We start from the raw sequence: 27660 nt of genomic DNA on the forward strand, positions 1-27660 counted from the left end.
TAAAATTACAAAGTGGAATTATTAAGTCACTTAAGCTCATAAAGTTATATTATTCTCTAAAGTGGGAAAAAGTGAATTAAAAAATGAAGAGATGGGCAAGGGAATATGAAGAGTCATCATGTAGGGGGAGAAGCAGCTTATTTTCAGCATGCTTGGATTTTGGAATTTTTCAAATTCCTCTTGGAGAAAGGGGAAGCTTTGGCTTTCAATTTCCAAAACATGACGGAAACCTTCAAGGTCTTCTCACCTAATCGGATGCCAACCTGGTTCAACATTGGTGGTTAATTCACATCAAAATTCACATTGGAGCTATAGGTTCTTTTCTATGCATTACCAATCTAACTCTTGTTGTTTCTAAGATTGGGTTTCTATGCATATTATTGTATTGTTGATGTATAACGTAATAACGTATTCTGAAGTATTCTAATGAGCATTTCCTGGTTCATTGCTGATTTATTCAACTGGTTTTATCAGCAAAACATATATAATGTTTTCTAAAAATTATTTGAGAGTAAATTTAGTGGGCAGCAATTCCTATAATTGTCCCATCATCCTTAAGCCATAGCCAATAAACTGAAGATCGACCATTTTGTTTGGTGTGGACCCTGATAAGTCTCCAAATGGGAGATTGTTGATATTGTGGCGACTGATCATGTAGTGGGGGTTGATGTTGCGGCGCCTTCACTGAATCGAAATTTTTTTGTGCTTTTTCGGGAAAAGAAAACTGGCAACATTGTAAAAACCCTAAAATGGTCGATTTTAGAGGTTGCCCTAAAAATGCTGTTATAAGGGGCTGAGATGCATAATGCATTGTAATGTTGGTGAACGTTTTTGCTGGATAATAGAAAGGTTGAAGGTTGTGTAGGTGGACATAGCCCAGGTTTTGGGTGAACCACGTTAAATTTTTGTGTTATCTATGTTCTTTGTGTTTTCTTCTATTGTTTCTGCATATAACTGTTTATTCTTATATTGTTTTGGATCTATCAAACCCTAACACATTTTTTGGTCATAATCAAGCATGCATGTAAATTACTATTGCTTTGATGAAATCATTGTCAATGGTCACAATTCTGATCCCCTAACTTCTACCTGTCATTATAAAGATAGCTGCAATTTGAGATTGAATCTTCATTTATCGATCTGCATAAATATCATTGATTATTATTAATAGAGTCACTGTCTTTTATGAACATATTGTAATTACTACCTTACAATTCGCCTGTTACTGATGGTGAGATGGTATAGACAAACTTTGTCTTTATTCATAGTCAACTATTGTGCATTTAAGTTTTAACATTAGTTTACAGTCACTGTTAATATTCACTGTTGTGGGATTGCTTGTCTTTATTTAATCCTCGTTGCATTTCTTCCTTCAAACATAATCACTCCATTGAAGTTGCTCCTTATTCTAAACATTCATAAAGGTAATACAAGGAGCTTCCTCACATAGCTGTTTGCTGGCTTGGATGGATGGGGACATGACACTCATTCATTCATTCATATATTTTCCAAAACCCTATTGACGTCTGCTTACCTAATCCTTTCATCCTTATTTTAATGCAGTAGAGATGATCCATTTACAGATATGTGTATCTGCACTTTCATGATTTTGGCACTCATTGACACTGCTACAAGTATTCAATCATAGATTAATCACATCTAAGAAAAAAGTTCCATTCGATATCTTTATGAATCATTGCATTTAAGAACTGTACTGAATGCAATTGCATTCAAAATAAATACAGAGCAATAAAAGAACAGATTCGATGTTTTAGGCAAAATACATAAATTACACCTTCCATCTGCCTACAACTGCAGCAAGCACATTTTGTTGTTTTTGAAAGGATTGCTCTATAGGCAATACGCTAAAAAAGATGAAATATAAGATTATTACTTATACCTCTTCATACTTGCCTTTTCCTAGGGTGAACTCGATTAAAGATTGTTCGTAAGGATGTAGATCCTGATTTGAAGGAAATTTCTCCACATAATTTCTCAAAGGAACAGCAAGTTCCTGACATCAAGACATCAAATTTTCAAACTCAGCTAAAAACCTTAATGATGGAAAAGATCAACTCATTATCTGAAAGTGCCTGCTATTACATCTTTATGGTTTTTTCAATGAATACAACCAGAACAAAAACCTGGAAACATAAAAATTTACTGCCTACTTTCATCAATGCATCTAGCTGCTTGGCACCTCGATTCCGCTCCCGCTTTGCTATGTTCATAATACCTATAAATCAGTGAAAATGTACATGCTTAGAAAATGACCCTTATTGAACTAAAAGTATACATAAACTTTCAAAAAAGAACATTGCAACCAATGGTACTGGAAAGCTCCTATCTTTCTCCTGTTAAACAAAATCAGCTTCATATGTGCTTTGTCTATTTGGATACCTTTTGTTGGACCAACCATCCTTGCCTTTCTCATTGCTGAACGGAGAATATCATTTGATGGCATCACCATTGGAAGACTTTGAAATGCACCAACATTTTGATGTTTTGCTATTTTTTCAATCTACACAAGGAAAAACAGAAGCACTAAATTTGTAAAGTGTTCACAGGAGAAGAAAGCCACAGATGGCATTACTTGATGTTATAGATCCATTCATGACATCATCTCTTTATTTGAGAAGATCCCTTTTGCAAAAAAATATAAACTTATTATTTTCTCTCACCAAGCCAAGCTAGTATTACAACTGCAAAAAATTAGTTCTTGCTGACTTAACCAACGAATTCCACATCAGCAGCATTTAATTCCCAACAACTAAGTCCACTTGAAGGAGCTCAATAATGACCATCAGGAGAGCATTAATGCAATTAGAACAAACAAAATTGACAAATTGATAGAAGTAAGAATAAGGAGGTTTGTACACTCCAAAGGTCACACTACTGTCTGTGGAATCTCTTCTTCCTTGAGAGCTTCCCACCCACTTTCTATAAATAAATGTAACGAAAAGGGAAGAGGACATTTTACAAGAAAACAAAAAAACAATGGTGGAGTGAGTTTGGAGAATGCAAGGCAACATGCAAGGAAGGGAACCAAAATTTGGAGCAAATCATCACTATCAAGTACCATATAGGTGAAGCTATCCTGTATATTGTACTTCACCTTGTTTTGATTAATGGTTGGTATAGAGATTTCATGTTGTGGTTGGCATTTAGAGATACTGGTAATGTTATTGTTGGGATAAGGTCACTCAACCTTAGAATATTTTATTGGTTGATTATTTATGCATTTTTGGAAAGATGCTAAATGAGACCAAATATTTGATAAGGCTATACTTGGAGCAAAAATCAGAAAGTTTATCTTTTTCGCATATTCTCTTGGATTTGTTTTTATGCAAAAGTTGTGCACAAAAGAAGTTTCAAATAGGTTGTAAATACATTGAATAAAGACACTTTAGATACAGTTTCATTTTGCATGAAAACTCTATAAATACGATGTGTTGCTGAAGAGATGTGAGAGAGAGATGAGGAGTTCATTACACAGAGTTATGCTGCCAAGTTTTCTCTAGGATGGAGCAAGATGTAAATCTTCATGTGAAGGCTGAAAATGTATTTTAACTTATTGTTGAATAATACATTAGCTTGATGTTTTGGAGTGTGGGGGTATTTTACCTGGAAAGGTTCTCCCCACATACATCTCCGTTTTCTATCATGTCTCAATCTTCTCGTTTTATGATTCTAGAATATTAATTCTGTATGCTATAATGCTGCTGAAATTTGTTAGATTTGTAAATCGCAATGACTTTCCTTTAAGGTTTTAATTGTGGAAAATCAACTATGTTTGTTTCTGCATTTATGGCATAGTAGTATGTAGTTGTTTTTGCTTATTAGAAGCTACTGAAGAAATCACTGATTACTAGATGTACACACTGATCTCAGATAGCTTTTTAGGATGCTCTCATTTCCCTTTGATTAGTATCAGAGCTCGGTTTTGTGAATTGCATGTTGCTTGCATGTAAGGATTCACAGTGTTTCTGGTTTTGGGTATTTCTTCTATTAAGATCTAAGTTGATGGTTTGAATTCAGGTACGGAATCGGGTTCAAAATTCTTTTGGGTTGGTTTTGGAGTCATTTGGGTTCATCTGTACAAGAATATTTATTTTTAGAAATATATATGTATGTATGTATGTATGTATAGATGGATGGGTGTATGTATATGTACATATATGTAGCAGTGACTAGATCCATACACCACTATGCTAATATTAAAGCAACGTAGCAAAATGCACCACCATCTCAATGTTTCAGTTCAAAACAATAGTGTCAACATTAAAAATCAGCCATCACATTCAAATTTCATCAAAAACTATCAAGCAAATCATCATCATTAAGCTATTGCAAATTAGGAGAACCAAAAGTAATGCTATAGGCCCATTTAAGGCCAAGGTTGTGATTGTTGCCATATTGTAAGCTTCGCACATTAATTATCATACTCAATGATTCAAAGAAAGCAGCTTTGGATTAGACAAGATGAAGCAAAGAAAACAAGCTTTGGATAGTTTAATATGCATGTTAACCTCTATGTTGTATTACATACATTCCACTAATAGTAGTGTGGCACTTTTATACATCTTGATTCTTCTCGAGTAGCATTTAATTCAAATTAAATATGATTTGTAATTTGAGTATAATCATGTACTTGAGTCTAATTTGGCATCAAGAACTTTTTGAAAAAGTAAACATTGAGTCTAATTCAGCCTTAAAAACTTTTTGAAAAAGTGAAAAAAAGGGTGCCTTTCTGTTGGAAATCAAAGTCGCCCAACAGTCGTCTGAATTCTACCATGGTTCCTCTAAGAGCATTCCCAGAAAAATTCGGTCTTTGTGGCATACTTTTGACAGAATCTGACAAGGACCAGACTTTTGAGAGAATTGAACCAGGAATTCCCAAGTCTAGAAGAGAACATGGTAACTCAGATTAAGATCTCTTAGCTTGCAGAGCTTGAAGGCATTTGTTCTGAAAGAATTGATTGATAATTAATCCTTTGATGACTAGAAGTCTTGCACATGATCTAGTTTTTCAGGAGACAACAAACATTTTTTGAAGGATGGTGAACACAAATAGAATGGAGTCAGTCATGTTGAAATGCCATTGATCTGGAGCTTTTGGTTGACAAAAGTTGTACTTCTGATGCATGGGCACTAGAAAGTGTCTATTTTGTTACCTAAAATGCATAGTCTCTCTCTAGGATGCATGTTCTAGTGGTGATTGTGGAGTTGATCTACAAGTGGGTCTAGTTTTCTTGTACTACATTTTCCTCTTCGATGATTGTACTTGCATGGCTTGGATTCTTGTTTTTTGGATCCAAGGGGTTTATAGATTTTCCTTAAAAATCTAAGGTGATGCTCATCTATGACAATCCATTGTTTTGATGTTTTCAGACTTTTGAGTCTTCCAGATGAGAAGTGGGTGTGGATGTGCATGGGTCTTCTTGAACACAGTAGTTTTACACGTTTTGCATGCTCAAGGAAAAACTTTTGGTTTTTGTGGATCTACTAGACTGCTATTTTCTAGAGCCTAGTTCCTTCAAGTTGTTACTAGATGAGATAATTGTAGTTCTAAATGCATGATGCTTTATGCATGGTGAAAGGAGGTGTGATTCTTTCTTTGCATGGGGATGTTGGTACATGATAAGTTGCTCAACATTTCTATGGTTATGCTTTTTGGATTTGTGGACTATGGCACTCGAAGTGGACATAATTGGCAAATCAGATCTATGCTTGATCAGGTGTTTGAGTCATGTTGTCTACATGATTGTTATCTTTAAGATCTCATTTTACAAGTCATTGATGTGATAGTGGGTTTGCATGTTGCAATGATTGGAGCTACAAGTTATGCATTCAGGTAGGTAGGTCATCCATTTAATTGCAATGGGAGAACTTGGATGTGGACTGTCTATATCCAATAGATTTGATTCAATGTTGGTGCAAACTTGTTAGTTGGCCTTGTCTATGGTCACTTGTGCATTGGTGTGGTTGCTTTAGGATAAGAGGATGGATGATAAGTGATTACTTGGATAGTCGAATATGGGGTCCTATAACATGGTGTATTTCCTTAGTTCAAAAATCCTAGTTGCACTTGATGTGATGCATGGGCCTAGATGATTTTCAAATTTAGGGGATAGTGGGTCATATTCTTGGAGAGCTCGATATTACGTTTCAATGAGAACTCTAGCAATGACTGTATATCCATCACATAGTGATGGATGGTCTTCTTTAGTGTTACAAATGTTGGACGATGCGTTAGCTTTTGTTGTTGCGGACGGGTCTGTCACATTTGTTGCTTCACTAATTGGAGAAAGTATCTTCATGTGATTGGAGATGTTAACGTCTTAGAGTCATGGAGGACTCTCAAAGTCTTTGATTGAGGTATTCATGCTGCTTGATAGGTGACATTGGTTTAAAGTATGTTTGTGTTATGTCATGATACACTCTTGATTGGACATTAGAGTTTTGGCATGATTCCATTTTCTTAAGAACGTAGTTTGTTCACTTAGAGCATGTTATCTCTTTGGAGGATAGTTTAGATCATCTTGTCATGTTTATGTTCCTAATTCCATGGTTGGACCTTTGAAATTGATCTTGGTTTAGTTTCTTGGTATTGAGTACTTTGATCATTTGCTTGATACTTCATAATAGTGTTGTGTTGCATCCTAAGTTTGGCGTAGAATGATTGATTACAGCTGTTCATGGATACTTGAAGACTTAGGTGAGGCTAGAGTTCTCTTAATATGAGACATGTTGTGAGATGTATACTCTTGATGAGACTTCACCAGAAAGTTCAAGGAGCCTACACCTTCGTTGGATGTGAGTTTGATAGAGACCTATGAAGAGATTGTTCTGGGATAAGTCATGATGACTTGCATATCTTGGAGGAGCATTCTTATTTCCCACTCTTGGTCTACTTGGTGGTTTATCACTTGAGAGGTATTGCCCAATGTTACTTTCGAGTGCCTTATGTTTTCTTTCGTAGTCATGGATCTTGAGTTGTAGTAAGATGGTTCTGGAAGATTCATTATGAGAGATCGATAGAATGGTTATCTTCTTGACGTGTATTTTCATTTATGATGATAGTAGGATATGGTAGTGGGTTGATTTCCTAAAATGGGAAATGGAGTAGTTTGGTCTTCTTTGAGAGGCTTACATCCATGTAGATTCATTATATCATGCTATGTTTGATCTCTTGAGGGTGAACAACTTTGGATGTTGTTGTGGCTTTTCTCTTGGGATTTTGATGGAGATCATACTAGGCACAATTGGAATTCAGAGGTGTTTGTGAAAGAACATGCTACATGCTTATGATTTGCAAGTTCTCTCTTTGGTCTTGAATAGCTTCTTGGATGTTTGGATTTACATAACACTATTTTTTTGAGATCTTAGTTAGAACTATGGTGATCACTTTTTTTTAGTCATGTGTTGTCACTTGTACTTCATTGGTTTTTGGTGATGACACAATGGTTTCTTTATCTCTTTTCTTTGTTGGTTGTTGAGAACATGGGAGAGTTGTCGAGATTGGATGAGAGAGATGCTTCTTGCAGCAATTTTGCTCTAGGATTTTGCATATCTTTGTTGATGATCCTTGGTACTACATGGTTACACTTTCTCTATTTTGCTATCGATAGACTTGGTATGCCTTAAATCTTTTACATTTGACATTACCCATGCAGTGGGAGTTCCTATTTGTATTTGGTCTTCATCAAATGGTTCACACATAGAGCTTGAGGCTGCAATCTATGGGTTGGTTATGTTGCTAGCATGAATTTATTGGTGTTGGATACCTTTGAGGTATGGGTAATTGGATGTGTTAGCATTTGTTGTGGATGTTATTTTCAATCTCATGGGTTTATCAGTTGGATTGGAGCGATCAATTTGGTTGTTGTTTTGGCTGAAGTTTTATCTTGTTTTCTGGAGGATTACTTCAGAATTGTTTTGGGCTAAGAAGTTGATATTTTTTATGCTTTTGCAAAGCTCATGAGCGCAGAGAAGTGGTGGAAGCATTTTGTAGACTTTTTTATCACTTGGATCTTATGCTTGTGTTGTTTGATAGGTGTCTAGTTGGAGCACAAGTGCATGTGTCCAGATTTATGTGGTTTCATGGATGTCTAGGAGGACATAGTTTCATTAGTTTCATTCATGGAAGATTGTTGAGGTAAGGTGACTCAACCTTAGGATATTTTATTGGTTAATTATTTATGCATTTTTGGAAAGATGCTAAATGAGACCAAATCATCTATAAGGATAGACTTGGAGCCAAAATCAGAAAGTTTATCTTTTTGGTATATTCTCTTAAATTGTTTTTATGCAAGAGTTGTGCACAGAGGAAGTTTCTATAGGTTGTAAATACATTGACTGTAGACACTACACAAACAGTTTTGTTTTGCATGAAAACCCTATAAATACAATGTGTTGCTGAAAAGATGAGAGAGAGAGAGATGACGAATACATTACACAGAGCCGCCAAATTTTCTCTAGGATGGAGCAAGATGTAAATCTCCATGTGAAGGCTGAAAATGTATTGTAACTTGTTTCTAAATAAAACATTAGCTTGATGTTTTGGAGTATGAGGTTTTTTACCTGGAAAGGTTTCCCCCACGTATATTTGTGTTTTCTATCATGTCTCATTCCTCTAGTTTAACGAGTCTAGAATAATAAATTTGTATGCTAATGCTGCTGAAATGTGTTAGATTTGTAAATTGCAATGACTTTCTTTTAAGGTTTTGATTATAGGAAATCAACTATGTCTATTTCCTTTTTTATGGCATAGTAGTATGTACTTGTATTTGCTTATTAGAAGCTATTAAAAAAATCATTGGTTACTAGATGTACACACTAATCTCACATAGCTTTTTGTGATACTCTCATTTCCCTTTAGATATTTCCTTTTAGTGTATAGTATTTGTTGGGTTTTTCTAGAAAAGATTTAGTGAGTGATAATATTAAATTTATGAATTTTATAGAGATTCCATCTTGTTATATATTGGAATGTATTGTAAAAATTTAGTGGAAAAGATAGCATGTAGAATTAAGTTCTCTAAGAAACAATTCAATTGATGGGAGACTTTACTTTGTATCATAGATGCCTTTTATTAAATTATGAGGGAAATTTAGTTTTAATGGAAAAAAATTCAAGGTTACTAACTATTATTTCAAAATGAAATTTATTATTAACGAATACACTCGAGCAAATTATTTTAATGTAAAAAATTGGTCATAATTAGTTATTTAAAATCAAGTTATCATAAGGAATTAATTAGAGCGGGAATATTAACAATATTAAAGGAGATTTATAAGGATTGTCCTTAAACAAATTTTAGGAATTATTAGTTTAAATTAATCTCTGTTAATTAGAGATAAACAATCCTACCTGGAGACTTAGGACCCCAACCTTGCTCAAAGCATGAGATGTGAGTCCTCGTGTGATGTCCCCCTTTCAAAATAATATTAACTAATAAATAATAACAAAATTAAAATCTAAACAAATAAAAAATATAGTATAATATACTACTTAATTAAGTTAAATGAAAAGTCAAGAGATATGTAATAAAGTGTTGTGGCTCCCTCAACATAAGATATGAAAAGGAGAGTTCATTTGAAAGGGGAAAGAGGAAGCAAGAGAAATGGGAATATGTTATTGAAGAAAGAATTAAAAAGAATAAGAAGAAAATAAAGAAGTGGCTCCTTCCAAAGAGAAAGTTATGAAGGGTTGTGACTCTTTAAAAGGGTTGTAATTATGAAAGGTTGTGACTCTTACAAAAGGAAGAAATGGTGAAGGGTTGTGACTTTTTAAAAGGATGATAATATTGGAAGGTTGTGACCATTGCAAGGGAAGACATGATGAAGAGGTGTGACTCCCCACCATTGAAAATATGAAAGGGAGATCAATTTGTTTGAAAGGCACGAGGAATATCTATCTGCTCATGTTTGTAAAAATATAAGTAGATCTAAGAGATGGTAGCAAAACTATATGATGAATAAGAGGAGATATATATGAGACTTACGAACAGATATATATGACAGACTTACATGCAGATATATGTGACAGACTTGTGAACAAGATTTATAAACTATGGCAGTAATGAAGTCTGGGTTACATCTATATAATTGTCAATATCATACACCTAAAATAATCAACCATATTAGGAAAGGAAAGGAAGTGTAAGGAAGGGGAACAGTAAGGCCCCACTAGGTACACCACCTAATGAGATTGGTTAAGAACTGGATGAAGCCAAGGGGGACAAAGACTCCACTCTTGGGCCTAGGGTAGAGTTAATGGAAAGGCACCCCATTGCAATCTTCTCTATGAGCCTATATGGGTTAGTTGTTGAGATAGCTAAGAAAGGGATTCTCAATAATAAGAGGAGAGAAGGATAGCATGATTGTAACATCCACTTTTCCTGGGTCTTAACTAACAACTAAAAAATCAAAAATATATAGTGATTACTTCATATTCATAGGAAGACAGTTATATCAGTTATGTTCATGTGAATGAGATTAACAGTTATAATTACTTAAACGGAAAACTCATAACTAACAATTGATGATACCATCAATGAATGTACCCAAGAATTTAAAATCTACATACTGTAGTATTCAAACTGAAACCCGTCTAGGGATGCTTCTACAAAACCCAAGTTAGTCCATAAAATACCTCTTAAGGAACAAATAGCTATACTACTTTATCGTAATGACAAATACCAATATATCATCTAAGGCATCAAATACCACTATCTCTTTTAGGGCATCACTAACATTGTATCATTTAGGGCATCAGATACCACTGTATCATTTAGGGCATCAATTACGACTGCATCATTTAGGGCATCAAATACCACTGTATCATTTAGGGCATCAGATACCACTGTATCTTTCATTTTCTTTCTATTGCTAGTTGTGGCAATAATGTAAGATTAGAAGATATGCTATAATCAATATTCTTATAAATGAAAAACTGAAATAACAATCCATCAAATAAACCTATCTCTTGCAAATAAATATATTCCATGTTCAATTGGAAGATCAATCGATCTAACTGTTTACCAATTACATTGACGAGAAAGATTGCTTTCATTAAAGGAAATAACTGAATTCAACGATATAAATTAATCCATCATATCTTATTACTTGAATAGGCATCACAAAAGTAAATTACCTGTTACCAATAAATGCTTGAATGCTTAACTTGTCTTTATCTAATGCACATCGTGACATCTTATGGAGAGGGGAAACATTATCAGGGGCTTAACCTCCCAACCATGGACCTTACTTAAACTTATCCCCACACTTTCTCTAACTAGAAAGGCCCTCCCTACCCAAAATAGACATGGAACACCTTGTCAGCCACTAAGGATTCTGGTACTTAATCACACCACTCGACTTGACAATAGAGAATGAGTTGGACATACATGGGTTATTAAATGATTTCCTTTTTTAAATAATATATATTTGTTATGTCACCTCTGATTTTGTTTCCATGTTATTGCAGATTTCTTTCTCACCTCTTCCTTGGCCATACAATCGAGTGAGTCCTGGGTGTTTAAATCTTAAAGTAAACCAACTCATTTTGTTGAACCTCAGTTAGTGTAAGAATATTACATGTTTCAGTATATCACAGCTTTTATGACTTGAGGAAAATAATCTTTAAGGCTTGCAAAAATACCATTTGATTCTGACATGCAGCAATAAAATAAAGATGTGTAATTATATCATGAACAGTTTGTCTTGACTCAGCAACATAGAGAGACTGGATTGTCGAATATCCATTCGATTGTAATTCGAAAGTAATGTACGGAAGTTTTCATGACACATTCCTTCCTGCTGCAAATACGAAAATAGCTTAAGAAAAACATATAGCAATCTGAATATGAAAGTCTAACCACATAACCTAATCTGAAGATGAAAGACGTGAGCCTTGGCTTGGTTTCAAATAGCCGATTCCTTGGACGTGAGCCTTGGCTTGATTTCAAGTAGCCAATTCCTTAGTCGTGAGTAATTTCGAATGGAAACTCTAAACAGATATGAACTATGTCTGGTTTGATTCACTTGCAATAAATAGGTATAAGAAAAACGTAAAGAGCAAGGTGAAATCGTGGAAGAAGAAGATATCAATGGCCTCACTCGATTTCCATAAATAACGAGGCATTCAAAATATCAAAGGCCTCCAAGAAGCTGTAACTCATGAGCAGTTAAAAGATTTGTCTTCTTGAGTCACCGATACTATATGCCAAGTGTACATTTTGGCCTCTTATAAGGAAATGAACAAATCTGAAAAGAACTTAAAAGGTTTTAAATCAAAAGGATAAATTTATAAACATATCTATCTACTTGCACGTAAATGTATTTTATAAGATAGCATCATATTATATGTTTTATCCAAGGTCGTATCTTTAAAATGTATATCTAAATACATTCCTCATTTGGAAGATTATTTTATCTTCCTGTACACGTATTTAAATGTACGTATTAATTAGATAGAATCTTGTATAGAAATAATACTATGGTGTCACCTTTATTTCTATATCTATGTGCATGTACATAAATATGTATTATGATGAAGTGATGGAAATGTCAACCATAAGCCGTTAAAGGTATGTACTTTAATTAAGATCATTAATGTTTTTAATATTTATCTAATAGCTCATGCGTGTCTAATGATTGTATCCTGTTATTCAAGATTCATACCCATTTGCCCAGTGATGGTGATGTCTCTATGCCTAATTCTTTTCTGACAATGCTCCCACCCCTTCGACATGCTCCCTACAAAGACATTTTCCACAGTTATATCATATTACCATAACAAGTTATTATTCATTGATGATCATAACGGCTAGCCGCCTTTTCAATTCCCATAAATTCATGATAAATAATCAACTAGCATGTTATCTTCATATGAAATTATAACGACTAACCATCGTACCGTTTCGCAAGATTATAACAACTTTAACTGTCAATTGACTTCATGTGAACCTCAACGGCTATATGAACATTTTAATTGGGTCGAAAATTGGGATGTAACAATGATGAAGGGGAACAATGTACAAGCTACACCACCTCATGAGTATGGTTACCACCACATGAGACCAAGAGGGACAAAGTTTCTAAGGCCAACGATAATTAGGGCACCTCATTTTTCCTTCCTATCTCAAAAAGATCCCCAATCATAAGAGGAGAAAAGAATAGCATAGAAGGTAACAATGCATAGGCTCTACTAGGTACACCATCTCATGAGCATAATCACAACCACAATTGGCCAAGGGGAAGAAAGTTTCACTTTTGAGCCTACATCTGGGGATAATTAGGGCACCTCATCATGTCTTTCCTATCTCAACCCTCACTCTGGTTGAGCTCGTGAGAATTATGTGCTATAAGTATTTCTCTCTTACCCCAAAAAATGGATGTAGTACATGTATTATGATTATATTACTTTATCTAATTCGGTTGCAGGTTCCAAGACAAATCTTATTTTATCTTATTCTTAGGTTAGGGTTAAATCTCAAACTATATTGTACTTGTTTCATTTGGATTTGTGAATTCTGGGTAAAATAGATTGTTGTTTATCAAAGTATACAAAATATATAAATAATATAATATAATTACAAGGTAAGTTAATATGAAAGGTCGAGAGATATATAATGAAGTGTTGTGACTCCCTCAGCATGAGATATAAAAGAGAGGAGAGTTCATTTGAAAAGGTAGAGAGGAAAGAAGAGAAAAGGGAAGGTGTGATTCAAGAAAGAATTAAAAGGAATATGAAAATAAGTGACTCCTTCCAAAGACAATGTTATGAAGGGTTGTAACTCTTTCAAAAGGGTTGTAACTCTTTCAAAAGGGTTGTACTAATGAAAGGTCACAACGCTTTCAAAGGCACCAATGATGAGGGATCATGGCCCTCTCGAAAGGTGGTAATTATGAAATGTTGTGACCCTCACAAAGGGCAAAAGTGGTGAAGAGTTGTGACTCTTTCGAAGGGTGGTAATTTTGATAAGTTGTGACCACTGCAAAGGGCAGACATAATGAAGAGGCGTGACTTCTCACCATTGAAGATATGAAGGGGAGATCAACTCGTTTGAAAGGCAAAAGGAAAATCTATCCGTTCATTAGAAGAAATATAAGCATATCTAAAAGATTATGCCAAACCTTTATGATGAATATAGCAGATATATGACAAACTTATGAGGAGGTATATATGACAGCATTACGAGCATATATATATGACAAACTTGTGGGCACATATATATGACAGACTCGTGAGAGGATATATGTTGTAGACTTATGAGAAGAATTACAAACTGTGGCAGTAATCAAGTTTGAGTTACATCTATACAATTGTCAATATCATACACTTACAATAATTGATCAAATTAGGGAAGGAAAGGAAGTGCAAGGAGAGGGAATAGTGAGGCTTCACTAGGCACACCACCTCGTAAGATCATTGAAGGATTGCATGTGGTCAAAGGGGGCAGAGATTCTGGATTTGGGCCTAGGGTCAAGTTAAAGCACCCTACTACAATCTTCCTTTGAGCTTATATGAGTTAGTATAAGAAAGGGATCCTTAATCATGAGAGAAAAGAAAGATAGCATTAGGGAAGGGAATGAAGTACAAGCTCCATTAGGTACATCACCTCATGAGTATGGTGACAACCACATGAAGCCAAGAAGCGAAAAGGTTTCTACTCTTGTGCCTAGGGCTAAGGATAACTAGGGCACTTCATCATGTCCTTCTTATCTCAACAGGATCCTCAATCATAAGAGAGACAGAGAGAGCGATGGAGGGGAATGGTGTATGGGCTCCACTAGGATGTCACCTCATGAGCAATTTTATGACCGCATGAGGCCAAGGGGAATAGAATTTTTGCTCTTGGGCCTAGGGTCAAGTATAATTAGGGCACCTCATCATGGCTTTCCTATCTCAACCCTCATTATGGTCGAGCCCATGAGAATGAGGTGCAATAAGTATTTCTTTTGACCCTAAAAAATGGATGTAGTACATGTATTATTATTATATTATTATTATTTAATTTCATTATAGGTTCCAAAACAGCCTTATTTTATCTAATTCCCACTTTCGGGTTATATCTCTAACCATTTTGTGTTCCTTGTTTCATTTGGATTTGTGAATGTAGGGCAAAATATAAGGTGTTCCGAAAAGGGGACATTACACCTTGTGCCTAAATATTTGATTACCCACACGCACCCTAATGGAGCCCAAATTCATAGAGTCTGGGGCCTCCATTTAGACACCTTTTGCACCCTTCTGCACTATTAATTTTATTTTTGATATTGTTAAAGATGTCACTATGATGAATTACATTTTTGAAATTACACACATAATACTATTCTATACAGGCCAGCTATAATGGTTTTATCGCTTAGTATTTAAATCATTCGAAGTATTTATTGTCACTATGTTGCAGACATTCATAATGAAGTTGGTTTGTTAAACTGGAATACCATGTTGATGTTTGGTAGCTTCAGTTGGATAAACTATGAGACTAGAGTGCAAATATATATATATATGTATGTATGTATGTATGTGTGAGATATATTATGTATATTTATTTATTTATTTATTTATGAGATATAATATATATTATTATGTGAAATATTATATATTTATATATAATATATATATATATATACATATATATATATAACTATTATAATTATCATTATGTTAATGAGTAGTCGTGTCCCATGAAGGGACACGTCTATTCGTCATTCTTTCTCTGTATATATATAAGATCAATGTGTTTAGAAAGTATATATCAAGAAGGCAATACAATTACATTTGCAACAATCCAAGAAATCTAACGTACCAAACAGAGGTGGGCGTCTCAAACGCATCTCCAGTCATTATAATGTTATCCACAGGCAACAACAAATCCGTAATTACATTTGCAGCGATCCAAGAAATCTAACATGGTATCAGAGCCAAGCTGCAAAATGAAGGACACTACAACAAACTCAAAGGTCTCCAATGTATATAAATCTCTGCAACTACTAAATATGATTTTTCGGGATCCATATGGTGACTGTAACATATACGATGGATTAAACGAATCAGTCAATGATTTATCTCTCACAATGAACAATACTAAAGACAAAAGATCATCTTGAATTATGGGAAGTATGTCCAATGTGTCATCGAGGAGTTACATTATTAAACTATACCATTGTATATTTAGTATGCTCTTCAGTTAAATTGACTCATTAAACTCGGTATGGTAGTGCTCAGTGAAAATTGATAAAATCGCAGTACTCTAGCGCCCATTTACGAAGAAGAAAATTAAATGGATGAATATCAGAGGCAACAATTTTATGTGGCATCCTCATAGCATGTTAAAGGGAAGACGTCAAAGGAGGTGTGACAGAGAGAATGTGGGTCAGCAAGAAGTCAAAGGAAGCGTTCAAAACATGAGGCGATGCCGAAAACAAGCCAATTGGGTATTTACATAGATCCTCTGTGGCATTTGGACAGGAAGTGTACCATATATAGAACACAATTACGTTAGGCGATAAGCAAGGAAATTGCAGGGCCCATTTGTGGAGTATCACCCTCACGTAAGTCACCAAGGAGTTCAACAAAAAAAGAAAAAGTGCATGGTATCAAGGCAGCCCTCTGCCACCATGGCAAATGTGAGGAATTTTGATGAAAAAGGGGTCGAAATGAATACTTGTCACAAGATCCATGTGTAAAGCAAATATAAGGGAAAGGACAAAAATATCAAAAGCAAGATTATCAAAGTATATTAGGGTGTTTCAAAATAAAGTTTACCTATCCCATGGACATTCCTAAAGGGCCAAATTTGTAGGAGGTTAGAAATAAAAAGAATTACCAGTCAATCAAACAAGATATTCATAACCTTAAAAGGTATGGGAATAAGGTATGGTGGAATATTTACTAAATAAAGGTGATTTTATTGAAGTGTTATGCTTATGCCTATTAATTCTAGTGGGATGAAGGTGTATATTAAATTAAATAAATATTGTATAATAAGTTCTTAATATATAATAAGGTGTTGAATAGATAAATATTACTTGACATTAATAAGTAAATAATATGTTGAAGATATAAATTAAAGTATATATAGAAGATGAAATATTTTTATACACATTCAAAATATACATTTAAATTAGATATTTATCTAAATTATGTTTGAATGACACAAAATTATTATCCTTGAGTATTATATTAGTCTCTCTCTCTTATTTTTTAATATGTACTATAAGAGTTATTTGCCTTGATCTTTTCCTTTGAAATTGTTATTGCAAAAAGAGGGAGATTGAAATTCAGAGGGAACCTTCATTAGAGGCAACCTTGAAAGAGAGGGAGCAGAAAGAGGTTATGATTCAGTCAAACCTTTGGTGATCTCAGTCATATTGATTCAAAGGGCGTAAACCATGCTGAGATGGATTCTCCAATGATCAATAAATTGTAGCAGTCAAGAGGACTGTGATTCATGAATATATCTCGTGATTATGTGATTTTAATGGGCCTACCCCTTGTGTACATCATGAGGGAGTGACAACTTCCGAATGATGTCACTTGTATTTGCAAAAGTTATTGAAAGGTGACGATCTTCCAATAACTTAATTTTCTATTATGATGGATATCTTACGATGTCTATGTAGATCATGCTAGATTATACTTTGTATGGTGGATGTTCATATGGTAAGCATTATGAGAATGCAAGTGCACATACCTTATGAACATTTTGAGTACATTGTGGATGTTATGCAAATTGATGTTTAGGAGGCCATTACACAGTGTACTTGGTGAATATTATATGAGACGACATTCAGGAAGCCATTACTCACAGTAGTTAGTGAACATCTTGCAACTTGACATTCAAGAGCCCATTGCTCAAAGAGTACGTGGTGAATGTCAAATGAGGTGACATTTAGGAGACCATTACTCGCAATATCTTTATATTATATTGAGGTAATATATTGTCATGTGTTTATCCTCTAGCTAAGAGGGAGTGTTGATGTTTGGTAGCTTTAGTTGGATAAACTATGAGACTAGAGTGCAGATATAATATATATACATATATATATTTATATATTTATGAGATATAATATATATTATTTTGTGAGATTTTATATATTTATATATAATCATTAGAGAAATGAATACAATGATTAATATATATATATATAACCTATGTTCCCCGGGGACGCGTACCCGACCTAAAACCTAACGTTTCGGGGACGGGGGGACGTCTCGGGGACATCCCCCAGCCGTCCCCAAATGACCTTTTTTTTTAGGGGACGTTTCAGAAACTCAAGGATGCAGGGGGGACAAAAAGGGGATGGCCAGCTGTACCCGGTACAGAAGGGGACGTCTAGCTGTCCCCCGACCGTACCAGGTACAGCCAGTCGTCCCCCTTTTTTGTATGCACATTACTTTTTTAAAAAAATTTAAAGCCTCCTTCTTGGTCGGCTAGTGGGCCCCACTCCTCCAAAAACCCTAAAATGTATATAACTCCACACATTTAAGTTGTTTTAACAATTGTTTGGTTTTCATTTTATGTTGCAGTTGGCTGGAGTTTTCAATTTGCAAGTAGAGGAGGTAATCTTTTTGCTTCCAATAGCTTGAACAAGGGTTTGATCTTCTATTTTGTCCACCAAGTAAGTATAAAACTCTTTGTGCTTCCATCTATCATTTTTTTAATAAATTTGCAGCCTGCAAAGTCTTCTTTTTTTTTTTTTCATTGTTTCAGCTCATATATCTATTCAATTGCATATTTAAACACATTGACACAATAAGCAGCAGTGGGAGTACAAGTAGTAGTAGTGAAGAAGAAAATGTAGGGGTTGATGTTGCTAGTAGTGACACTAGGCAAAAACCCAATCCTAAAGCTGATTTGTTTAAATGCCCTTCTACCATTATGAAGAATTTTGCAAAGGGTCCTTTCAATAGGAAAAGACCTCTTCTCCAATATGTCATACCTCGGCCAAAAGATTAAAAAAATTCGGGAGGGACTACAGTGTGGGATTGTCATGTTTGTCTTGATGATTTTAGGGGCAGCTATACAAGAGTGAAGTAACATTTTTTAGGTGTTTCATGCCAAGGAGTCAAAGCTTGTCCTAACCTAACTAATGAACAAAAATTAGAATGCCAAAGATTGCACTTAGAGGCTGAAATGGAGGGTCAAAATTTGACAGTGACATCACCATCCATTCCCTCACAATCATCTAGGCATATTTCATCTGCCACTGGTACTAGTGGCATCCTACTGGGTCTAGAGGGAAGAGAAAGATGAGTAGTGGTGAGAAGGGTTTGGTGGAAAGTATGTTTAATGCACAGGCAAAGGAGAAGTGTGAGGCATCCATTGGTAGATTCTTTGTTGCTAATGGTATCCCATATAATGCAGCCCATTCCACTTATTATAAACAAATGGTGAAAGATATTTTGAGCATGAATTCCTCATTTGTACCCTCCGATAAGCATAAGCTACAAACCAGTATCCTAGATGAAGAGTACTCAAAGGTTTCTTTGTTATTTGAGAATATGAGACGCACTCGGGTTAGGACAGGCTGCTCTATTGTGATGGATGGGTGGACCGATGTTAGACATCGGCCACTCATCAATATCATTGTCACATCCCCCGCTGGCTCTTATTTTTTGAGAGCCATAGATTGCTCAGGACAGAAGAAGGATGCAGAATTCCAGTTCACCATTTTGCGAGATGCCATAGAGGAAATTGGGCCCTCTAATGTTGTACAGGTTATCACAGATTCTGCACCTGTGTGCAAATCAGCTGGTTTGATAATAGAGGGTGCTTATAGGCACATATTTTAGACCCCTTGTTGTGTTCATTCCTTGAACAATGCATTGAAGGACATAGGGAAGATTGAATGGGTGAAACAAGCGGTGCTAGAAGCTAGAGAAGTGCAAATGTTTATTTGCAACCACCACACTTCACTTGCTCTATTCAAGTCCTTCTCTAAGAAGGAGTTCCTCAAACCAACCGAGACAAGGTATGTCAATTATAATTATAGTTTACTTTTATTTTGTTTTAAGTTTAAGTTATTTTTAAAAATTATTTATAAGTTTACTTACATCAAATGCGATGCTTTTAGCTTTAAATTTTGATCATTAATGTTTAAGTTTAAATTTTTAATTTTTAATTGTTGCTATAGGTATTGCACATATTTCATCTTGATGGAGAGGATGATTGAGGTGTATGAGGCCCTTCAATTGATGGTGGTGAATCCAAAGTGGCAGACGATGGTCTCATTCTAAGTCCTCTAAAGGAAAAGCGGTGAGGCAAAGGATCCTTGATGAGAGTTGGTGGTCCACAATGAAGTAAGTTGTTGATTTTTAAATTTACTATTAGTCTTTTGCTTGCTGATTTTCCTACTAATAATCTTAAAATTCTTAAAATTCTAATTCTGATTTTTATTTTTGTTGGCATCTTGATCTTGCAGATATATTTGCTCTATCATAGCACCCATTGTCGATGTCATTAGATATGTTGATACTGATGCTCCTAATTTGGGAGAGATCTATGAGACTATTGACAGCATGTTGGGTAAGATGAAGAGAATTGTTGCGGCAAAGGATCTTACGTTGGGCTTTTATGAGGAGCATATTAGGCCTATTGTGACGCGAAGGTGGAACATGATGAATACCCCGCTTCATATGGCAGCCTTTGCTCTAAATCCCAAATGGTATGCACAGTTGAGTGGAAGGGGCCTCCCATGTGATGATTCAAAGGTTTTGGATGGCTTCACAAGAGCAATTGATAAGATGTATTCAACTCAAGATGCCTCTACTCTTCGTGCACAGTTCCTTGACTTCACCAACCTTCATGGCCCAAACTTGGGTAAGCCACAAGCAAGGTTGGATAAAGTGTTTTGGCACAGAGGGATCCTATTGGATGGGGGACCTAGCATGGGAGAGATACACCTGAGTTATAGATACTTGCCAGTCGCCTCCTTTCACAGGTTGCCAGTTCCTCAGCTACAGAGAGGAATTGGTCCACATATTCATATATCCACTCTATCAAGAGGAATAGACTTACCTCTAAAAGAGCGGAGAAGCTAGTGACAGTGCATCATGCTCTTCGACTTGCTGATTGTCAGACTCCAAAGTATAGGCAGACACCAGCTTTGCGATGGGATGTTGAGCCTGAGGATGTGGCCCAGATAGATGAGGATGACACAGCACCAGGACTGGTTGGGGTTCCATTAGATGAGACTACGCTTCCTGTGGAGGATGATAGTGAGGAGAACTCTGATTTTGATGCCATGGCAGTAGAGGCAGAATAAGAGCAGCAGTCTGCTTCATTTTCTATGTTTTGCTTTTTATGTTGAACATGAACATGATTATGATACATTGATAATATGATACTGATTACTTTATGGCAGCCCTCTACCCTTTGGGCCTACAGCTTTGGGCATATTTTGATTTTGATTTTTAGATTTATCATGCTTATCATTATGAGTCTTATGATATTGACAATTGTTGATAACTTAATGTTCATTGTTCAATGTTCTTTGATATTGTATTGATATGCATTTTGACAATTGGGTACTAAAATAGTAAAATCGGATATTATTTCGTAGATGGCATTCAAATGTTGTATGTTATGGTTCTATAATGTTTAAATGACATGCTTTGTGCTTAGTTTCATATGAATGACATGTATATTTACAAATTCCAATGTATATTTTAAAATTTCCCTATATATATATATATATATATAGCCGTCCCCCCCCGTCCCCAAAATTGCCAAAAAAATTTGCCGTCCCGAAAACCCGTCTCGCCATTCCCCGTCGTCCCCGTACCGGAAACTTGGGGGAACATAGTATATAACTATTATAATTATCATTGTGTTAATGAATAGTCATGTCCCATGAAGGGACATGTCTATTCGTCATTGTTTTTCTGTATATATATAAGATCGTTGTCTTTGGAAAGTATATACCAAGAAGGCAATACAATTACATTTGCAGCGATCCAAGAAATCTAACATACCCAACAGAGGTGGGCGTCTCAAATGCATCTCCAGTTATTATATTGTTATCCACGGGCAACAATAAATCCGTAATCACAAGCATGTGAGATATGCAGCAGCCATTTTGGAGAGATATGAATTATGTATTTACGTTATCATAGCTAAGTATTTGATGAGATCATTACTTCTGGTATAAGTAACATATACTGACTTCAGTCAGCGTATGAAGGTACAACAAGTGGAAAGGAGCAATTGGAAATGCAAGCAAAACAATGAACACATTACTCCCAGTTGAGACACACTAAGGCGTGATTATCTGCAATATCGTGAACAAATATGCACAGTCAGGGGATAGTTTGGAAGTGTTTTTAAAGTGTGTAAAAATTAATCATCTGTATTGTAGCTATTAAAAAGCAAAGAGCAACACATTATCAATTTTAGAGTTGTTCGAAGACAATCCATTTAGCACCGTCAAAAATCTCAATGCCTCGTCAAGGAACTCCCAACAGTTGTCATGTCGTTTCTCTTCTTTGAACTTAAAGCCCAATGATAATGCCGCCGAAACTGTAATAGGATGTTCTAAAATTATAAAATCTGATACTTTTTCAACAGAGCGATAGGTGCTTGGTGATTAGAGGAAATCAATTGTGTTTGTTGAATGCACGCAAGTGATGGAATCAAGAACTAGAATGATGAAATTCCCATCGTATATTCTGGATATTGTCATGGATTTGATCATGGATTCCAAGCATGGATATATTCCCCTAAATGAAAAGCCACTTGCACAAACTCAAAACGCTATTCTGAAGACAATGGTTCAAGCAACGCATGGTATAAAGGTAGAATATAAAAGTTTGCGGGAATCAAGAAGTGGAGAAAGTACTCATATTTTATGGGAATGATGTCTTCAAATTTCTCTATAAACCAAAAGCCTTCCAATCCTCATATGTGTTCAAAATGTTTCATGTCGTAGAAGAATTTAATGTATAGATAAATCACATGGTTATCAGATGAGAGAAATTAACTGAATGCAATAGTTATTTCCCCATGTTGCATTTTGTATTTGTATTTTGCAGATGGACTAGCAAAGTAATTATTTGTTAAGAAGATGTGTGATGCTTTCGAAGGCACCCGACACCCTTCTGATTATATAAATATGGAAGCAATAATGACATTTGGGGGATACACACAATTCATATACAATATTTACAAATTCAGGCACTTTTGATATACTATTTTTCATTTGGCAAAGATTGGATCTTTGAACTAAGCCCGTGGATATTGAGTCATTAAGTGATTTTTTACATATGCGATTCTGGATCAGACAATAGTGGATTGAGCATCAATCATGAGTGTCTTCATTGTTGTTTCGTTTCTCACACAACCAATAAGTAGTTCATGTCATTTGTTTATAGGAAGCTTTAGAATCAAAATATTATATAGCTTTGTCCTTTATGAGCATTTTTTATATCTGTAAGTAATTTAATATAGGATAAGTGGATTGAATCAATTGCAACTTTTCAAACTCGATGATCACAAATACAGTGAAATATTAAATTGTTTCCATATATATGTCTATCTTGTCTCCGTAGGAGTTAAAAACAATCTAGACTAGTTTGCAATAGCATAAGTATAATTGATCTGTTGCATCTTGATAATTAAATTATTTATATTATAGTTTAAATAGATAAGACTTCATAAAGTTGTATGTTAAAACTTATAATATTGACTCTATCACCCTTTTTTGAATTTTGGCATTGGTCTTTATATTGCTTTTGACTCCTAATCCATACGCTGGCAATTATTTCATATTTTTCATTTGAAGAATTAGTATATTCAATTATATAATAATCTGCATACACTTTTACTTTAATCATTTCATTTCAAGTAAATCATATTTATTATTTTTTCAGAATATACAAACTTGAAGTATTTACATTCCGAAGTTATCATTTAAGTTGTGAAGTGAATGTAATTTTGGCACTCCACTTATTTTTATGCAAGTTGAAAGTCATCTAAATTTATTGTCATTCCGGAGGATTTTTCATTACATTTATAATTAAGTTATTTGTTGCAAACATTCATGGATTTTAGTGATTCATCCAAGATTAGGTGGACCCACCTTGGCTTTGTAGAGCCAAAAGTGCAGGGGACTTGGATTGCATCGATCAATCCCGTCAAGTTGGCCATAGCCGATTAGATATCCTAGCATCGAGTTGGCAAGACTCGTAGGATTCCAATCTATGGTTTTGGGAACCAACACAGCCTAAGAGGCGACATGCTAGAGGTCACGCAATAGCATGTCACCGGGTACAAAAAGTTAAAGATAGGATATTTTATTTTATTTACATTGAATTTTCTTGCATCACATTATACCACGGTATAAAAGTGGGTATGACATGAATTGGTAACTAGACTAGTATAACCTAGAATGCAAACTGACATTTGATGCATATTAAAATCAAAAAATCAAAAAAAAGGGCATGGGGACGATTTTGTACCATGGTTATAAAAATGCAAACTCCAAATGTGACATCTACATTGAAGAATGCCAATCAAAAAGTGGCCAAAATGAGTAGCCTCTACTTAATGACCTTTCGAATAACTCATCATCATCTCTACAAAAATAAAAATGGGTCAATGGGTCAATTATCATTCTAACATCCATATCATCAAACTTTGTATTGTATCAACAATGGGAACAATAATAACACTATATCGACTCTACCTATCCACAACTCTACATCAAATGTGATCAAGAGAATGATTGAAATAAAAAAAGATCTCAAATATCAACAGATGTAACTGCAATGAAATCTAATGATTAATGTTGCAACACAATCATCTATGGAAAAGCAAATTTTTCAGCACATTTATTTTGATCAAATCTAGATTGATAATTGGTTGCATTCATTGAAAAGAAATTGTTTATTTAGTTTCATCATATTTGCACTGGCTAATCTAGTTTGCATCAAATATTTCAAAATCCACAAGACCAAATTAAATTAGTCTATTAGTTTATTCCAGCTTGCAATAAAAAATCTTTCAATATATTAAGAATGTCTTAAGAAAAGAAAACATGAAAAATAATATCATTCAAACAACAATTCAGATTTTTATAAGCAATATATGCTTCAAACGTTGCATAATATAGTTATAAACAATAAAACATCAACTTTGAATTTGAAACAATTCATTTCAACTAGAACTAAGAAACAAATCAAAACATCAAACTGACCACATCAAGAGGACTTCAAATTTTCCATCTCCATTTAATATCCCTAATTTAGCACTTGGCTCTTATGTGTCATGGGTTGAGACCATATTTATTAAAATAAATCTTATTAGAATTGACAAAATATTACCTGCTCCAATTGCAACCAATTAAGAACATGAAACAATCCTTGACAACATCCAGCAAGAAAACACTCACTTGGAAGAAACCCAAATTGGAAATCTTGTTGAGGTCTTAGATCGTGCAACTATGGATTTAGGAGCTTTCAAAAATCAAAGAAGAATCATGGCAGTCCACACTTCCAAGAGAATATATGCCAAGAAATTAACACCATCACCCACAAAGAAAGCATACAGTGACAAGAAACTATCCTCATCATCCATGTACTACTTCCCCAAGAAGAAGGTAGTCCACTTCACTCACTGCCACTTGACCAATTCAAGCCATGCAAGCAATAGCATATAGCCTAGTCATTTAATCAACGTGAACAATCCTACAATTTTCCTAGGCTGATCTAGAAAGGACCTACTTGATAAGGCTGGTGTAACATTGTACAACCTCTTGCAACATTTCTTGGAACATCTAATGGCATGCACGACTGTAGGGAGACAGTTATATTTGCACAGCATGAATATTGTATTGCACAGCATAGTTGCTACTTGCACAATGCCATTACCTTACATATCATACTTGTAAGCTTGTGCTGCATCATTACCTTGCACAGCAAGGTCATTGTCATGCAAAAAAAATCTACTTTATTTATACCATGTCGTTAGCATATTGCACATTGAATGAATAATAACCACACATAATTAACCCTTGTTGCTCAAACATGGTCAAAAGTTGTTGGCCAAACAACTTTACCTGAACCATATACATGTCTTCCTACACTGCAACCAAATACCATCTATGGTTTGTGGTAGCAAATACAAATACCTAATTGCTTCTAAATGCTTGCAATACCTCTTGAGTATATCTAGAACTTCACCATACTCCAAGATGTCACAGCATGTATCTCAACAACACCACAAATACACCTACACTATCATACACACTCGAGTAACTTAGACACGTATGAGGTTGTGAGTTGTCCAAATGGTTTGCAGTTGCAACTCTAACAAATTTGGACTTGACAAGTTCTCCACTCTAACTGCAACATCTGAAACTCACAACAACTTCTCATAACCTTGTTTACTAATCTATGATTAAAACATCTACATACATATATAACATAGACAACATACATACATACATACATAACGTATTTACATACATGACACACACATGCACATCTGAATTATTACCTTGATCTACCCAGAAAGCTTTCCGACCAAGGTTCTTTGAGTAATGCCCGTGGGTTTCCATTAAGTGATTTTTTTATTACTATGTAGCTTTGATGATAGAGTGATGCCTTTAATTAATTCAATGTTCAGCTTTGGCTGCAGTGTCTCGTTGAGCTCTTCGTTTGACACTGTTTTATGGTAAAACTTTAAGTGGTGACCATTTGCCATAATAGAAAATATTTTGCCATATAATGTATGCAACTTGTTACTTCGTTCGCAAACACAAACTCTTCTTTTGACAATGTTTTGTGGTAAAAAAATTCAAGTGCTGACCATTTACCATAACAGAAATATTTCACCATCTATTATGCAACTTGACTAGTTGGTTAGCAGACACACTTTCCATTTCATAGGGTTCCAATCATTGGTTCAGATCTTACCCTTTGGATCAAAATGTTGTGAATCATATCAGAGAGCCCAATTGCCCAGCTTAAATCATGATAAAGCAATCATTTCATAGTTTTCTATTTTTGAATAACTTCTACGCTTATATGAAAGAGATCTTGTTGTCAGCAATAATAGCCACTGTATAAAACAGATTTTCTTTTATCCTCTGCCATAATTGAAGATAGACTAATCCTACAGCAACAAAATTAAGTTTACAAAGCAGATAGGAACAGTCACTCAAAGTTTCATATTATATTTATTAATACATCAATACCTTTAATATGTTATAAATTATTACATGCATACAGAATATGTATTTATAACTTGAACATTTGCAATTGAGGTGTTGATATCTGTTTACAGGAGACTGTAATCACCTTTTCGTCTACCACTCTCAGACCTTTTTCCTTTGTGGCTACACCAGAACTGTTCCCGCTGAGTTCAGCTCCAGCCGCATAGATTCCCTTGTGTGTTTTCCCACAAAATGCCAATCTTACTGTGATCGACACATTCTTTAGCAAAGTTGAACCTGGAAAATCAAGCCACAATTAATTGACATGTGATTTCAAGATTTCAACTAATCCGGTTGATCATATGATAACTAAGTTTGAAAACATGTCAATATAATTTTCTTAAACAATAAAAATCCCTGTAATTTCATGCGTCTAAGACTTAAGTATACCATTAAAATTACAGAAATTCTAATTCCATGAGTGAGTTCATT

The 27660-nt window shown here is 34.9% G+C and overlaps 1 protein-coding gene across 2 annotated transcripts in view; it reads right to left on the bottom strand.

Annotated features, from left to right (window-relative positions):
• The window catches only part of PDE318 (P-loop containing nucleoside triphosphate hydrolases superfamily protein), a 201633-nt gene that overhangs the window by 154362 nt on the left and 19611 nt on the right, over positions 1-27660 (bottom strand). The window contains exons 2-5 of one of the 2 annotated variants that reach the window (XM_089830202.1): positions 27314-27465; positions 2401-2521; positions 2172-2221; positions 1901-2014 (exon numbers count right to left, since the gene is read on the bottom strand). In XM_089830202.1, the coding sequence (XP_089686328.1) occupies positions 1901-2014; positions 2172-2221; positions 2401-2521; positions 27314-27465 (437 nt within the window). Of the gene's footprint in view, positions 1-1900; positions 2015-2171; positions 2237-2400; positions 2522-27313; positions 27466-27660 lie in introns of both variants that reach the window. The other variant, XM_089830198.1, reaches the window with a different exon arrangement.

Source organism: Cupressus sempervirens, chromosome 1, assembly GCF_028749045.1.
Source record: "Cupressus sempervirens isolate cs-2001-9-10 chromosome 1, ASM2874904v1, whole genome shotgun sequence".
NCBI classification, from domain to species: domain Eukaryota; kingdom Viridiplantae; phylum Streptophyta; class Pinopsida; order Cupressales; family Cupressaceae; genus Cupressus; species Cupressus sempervirens.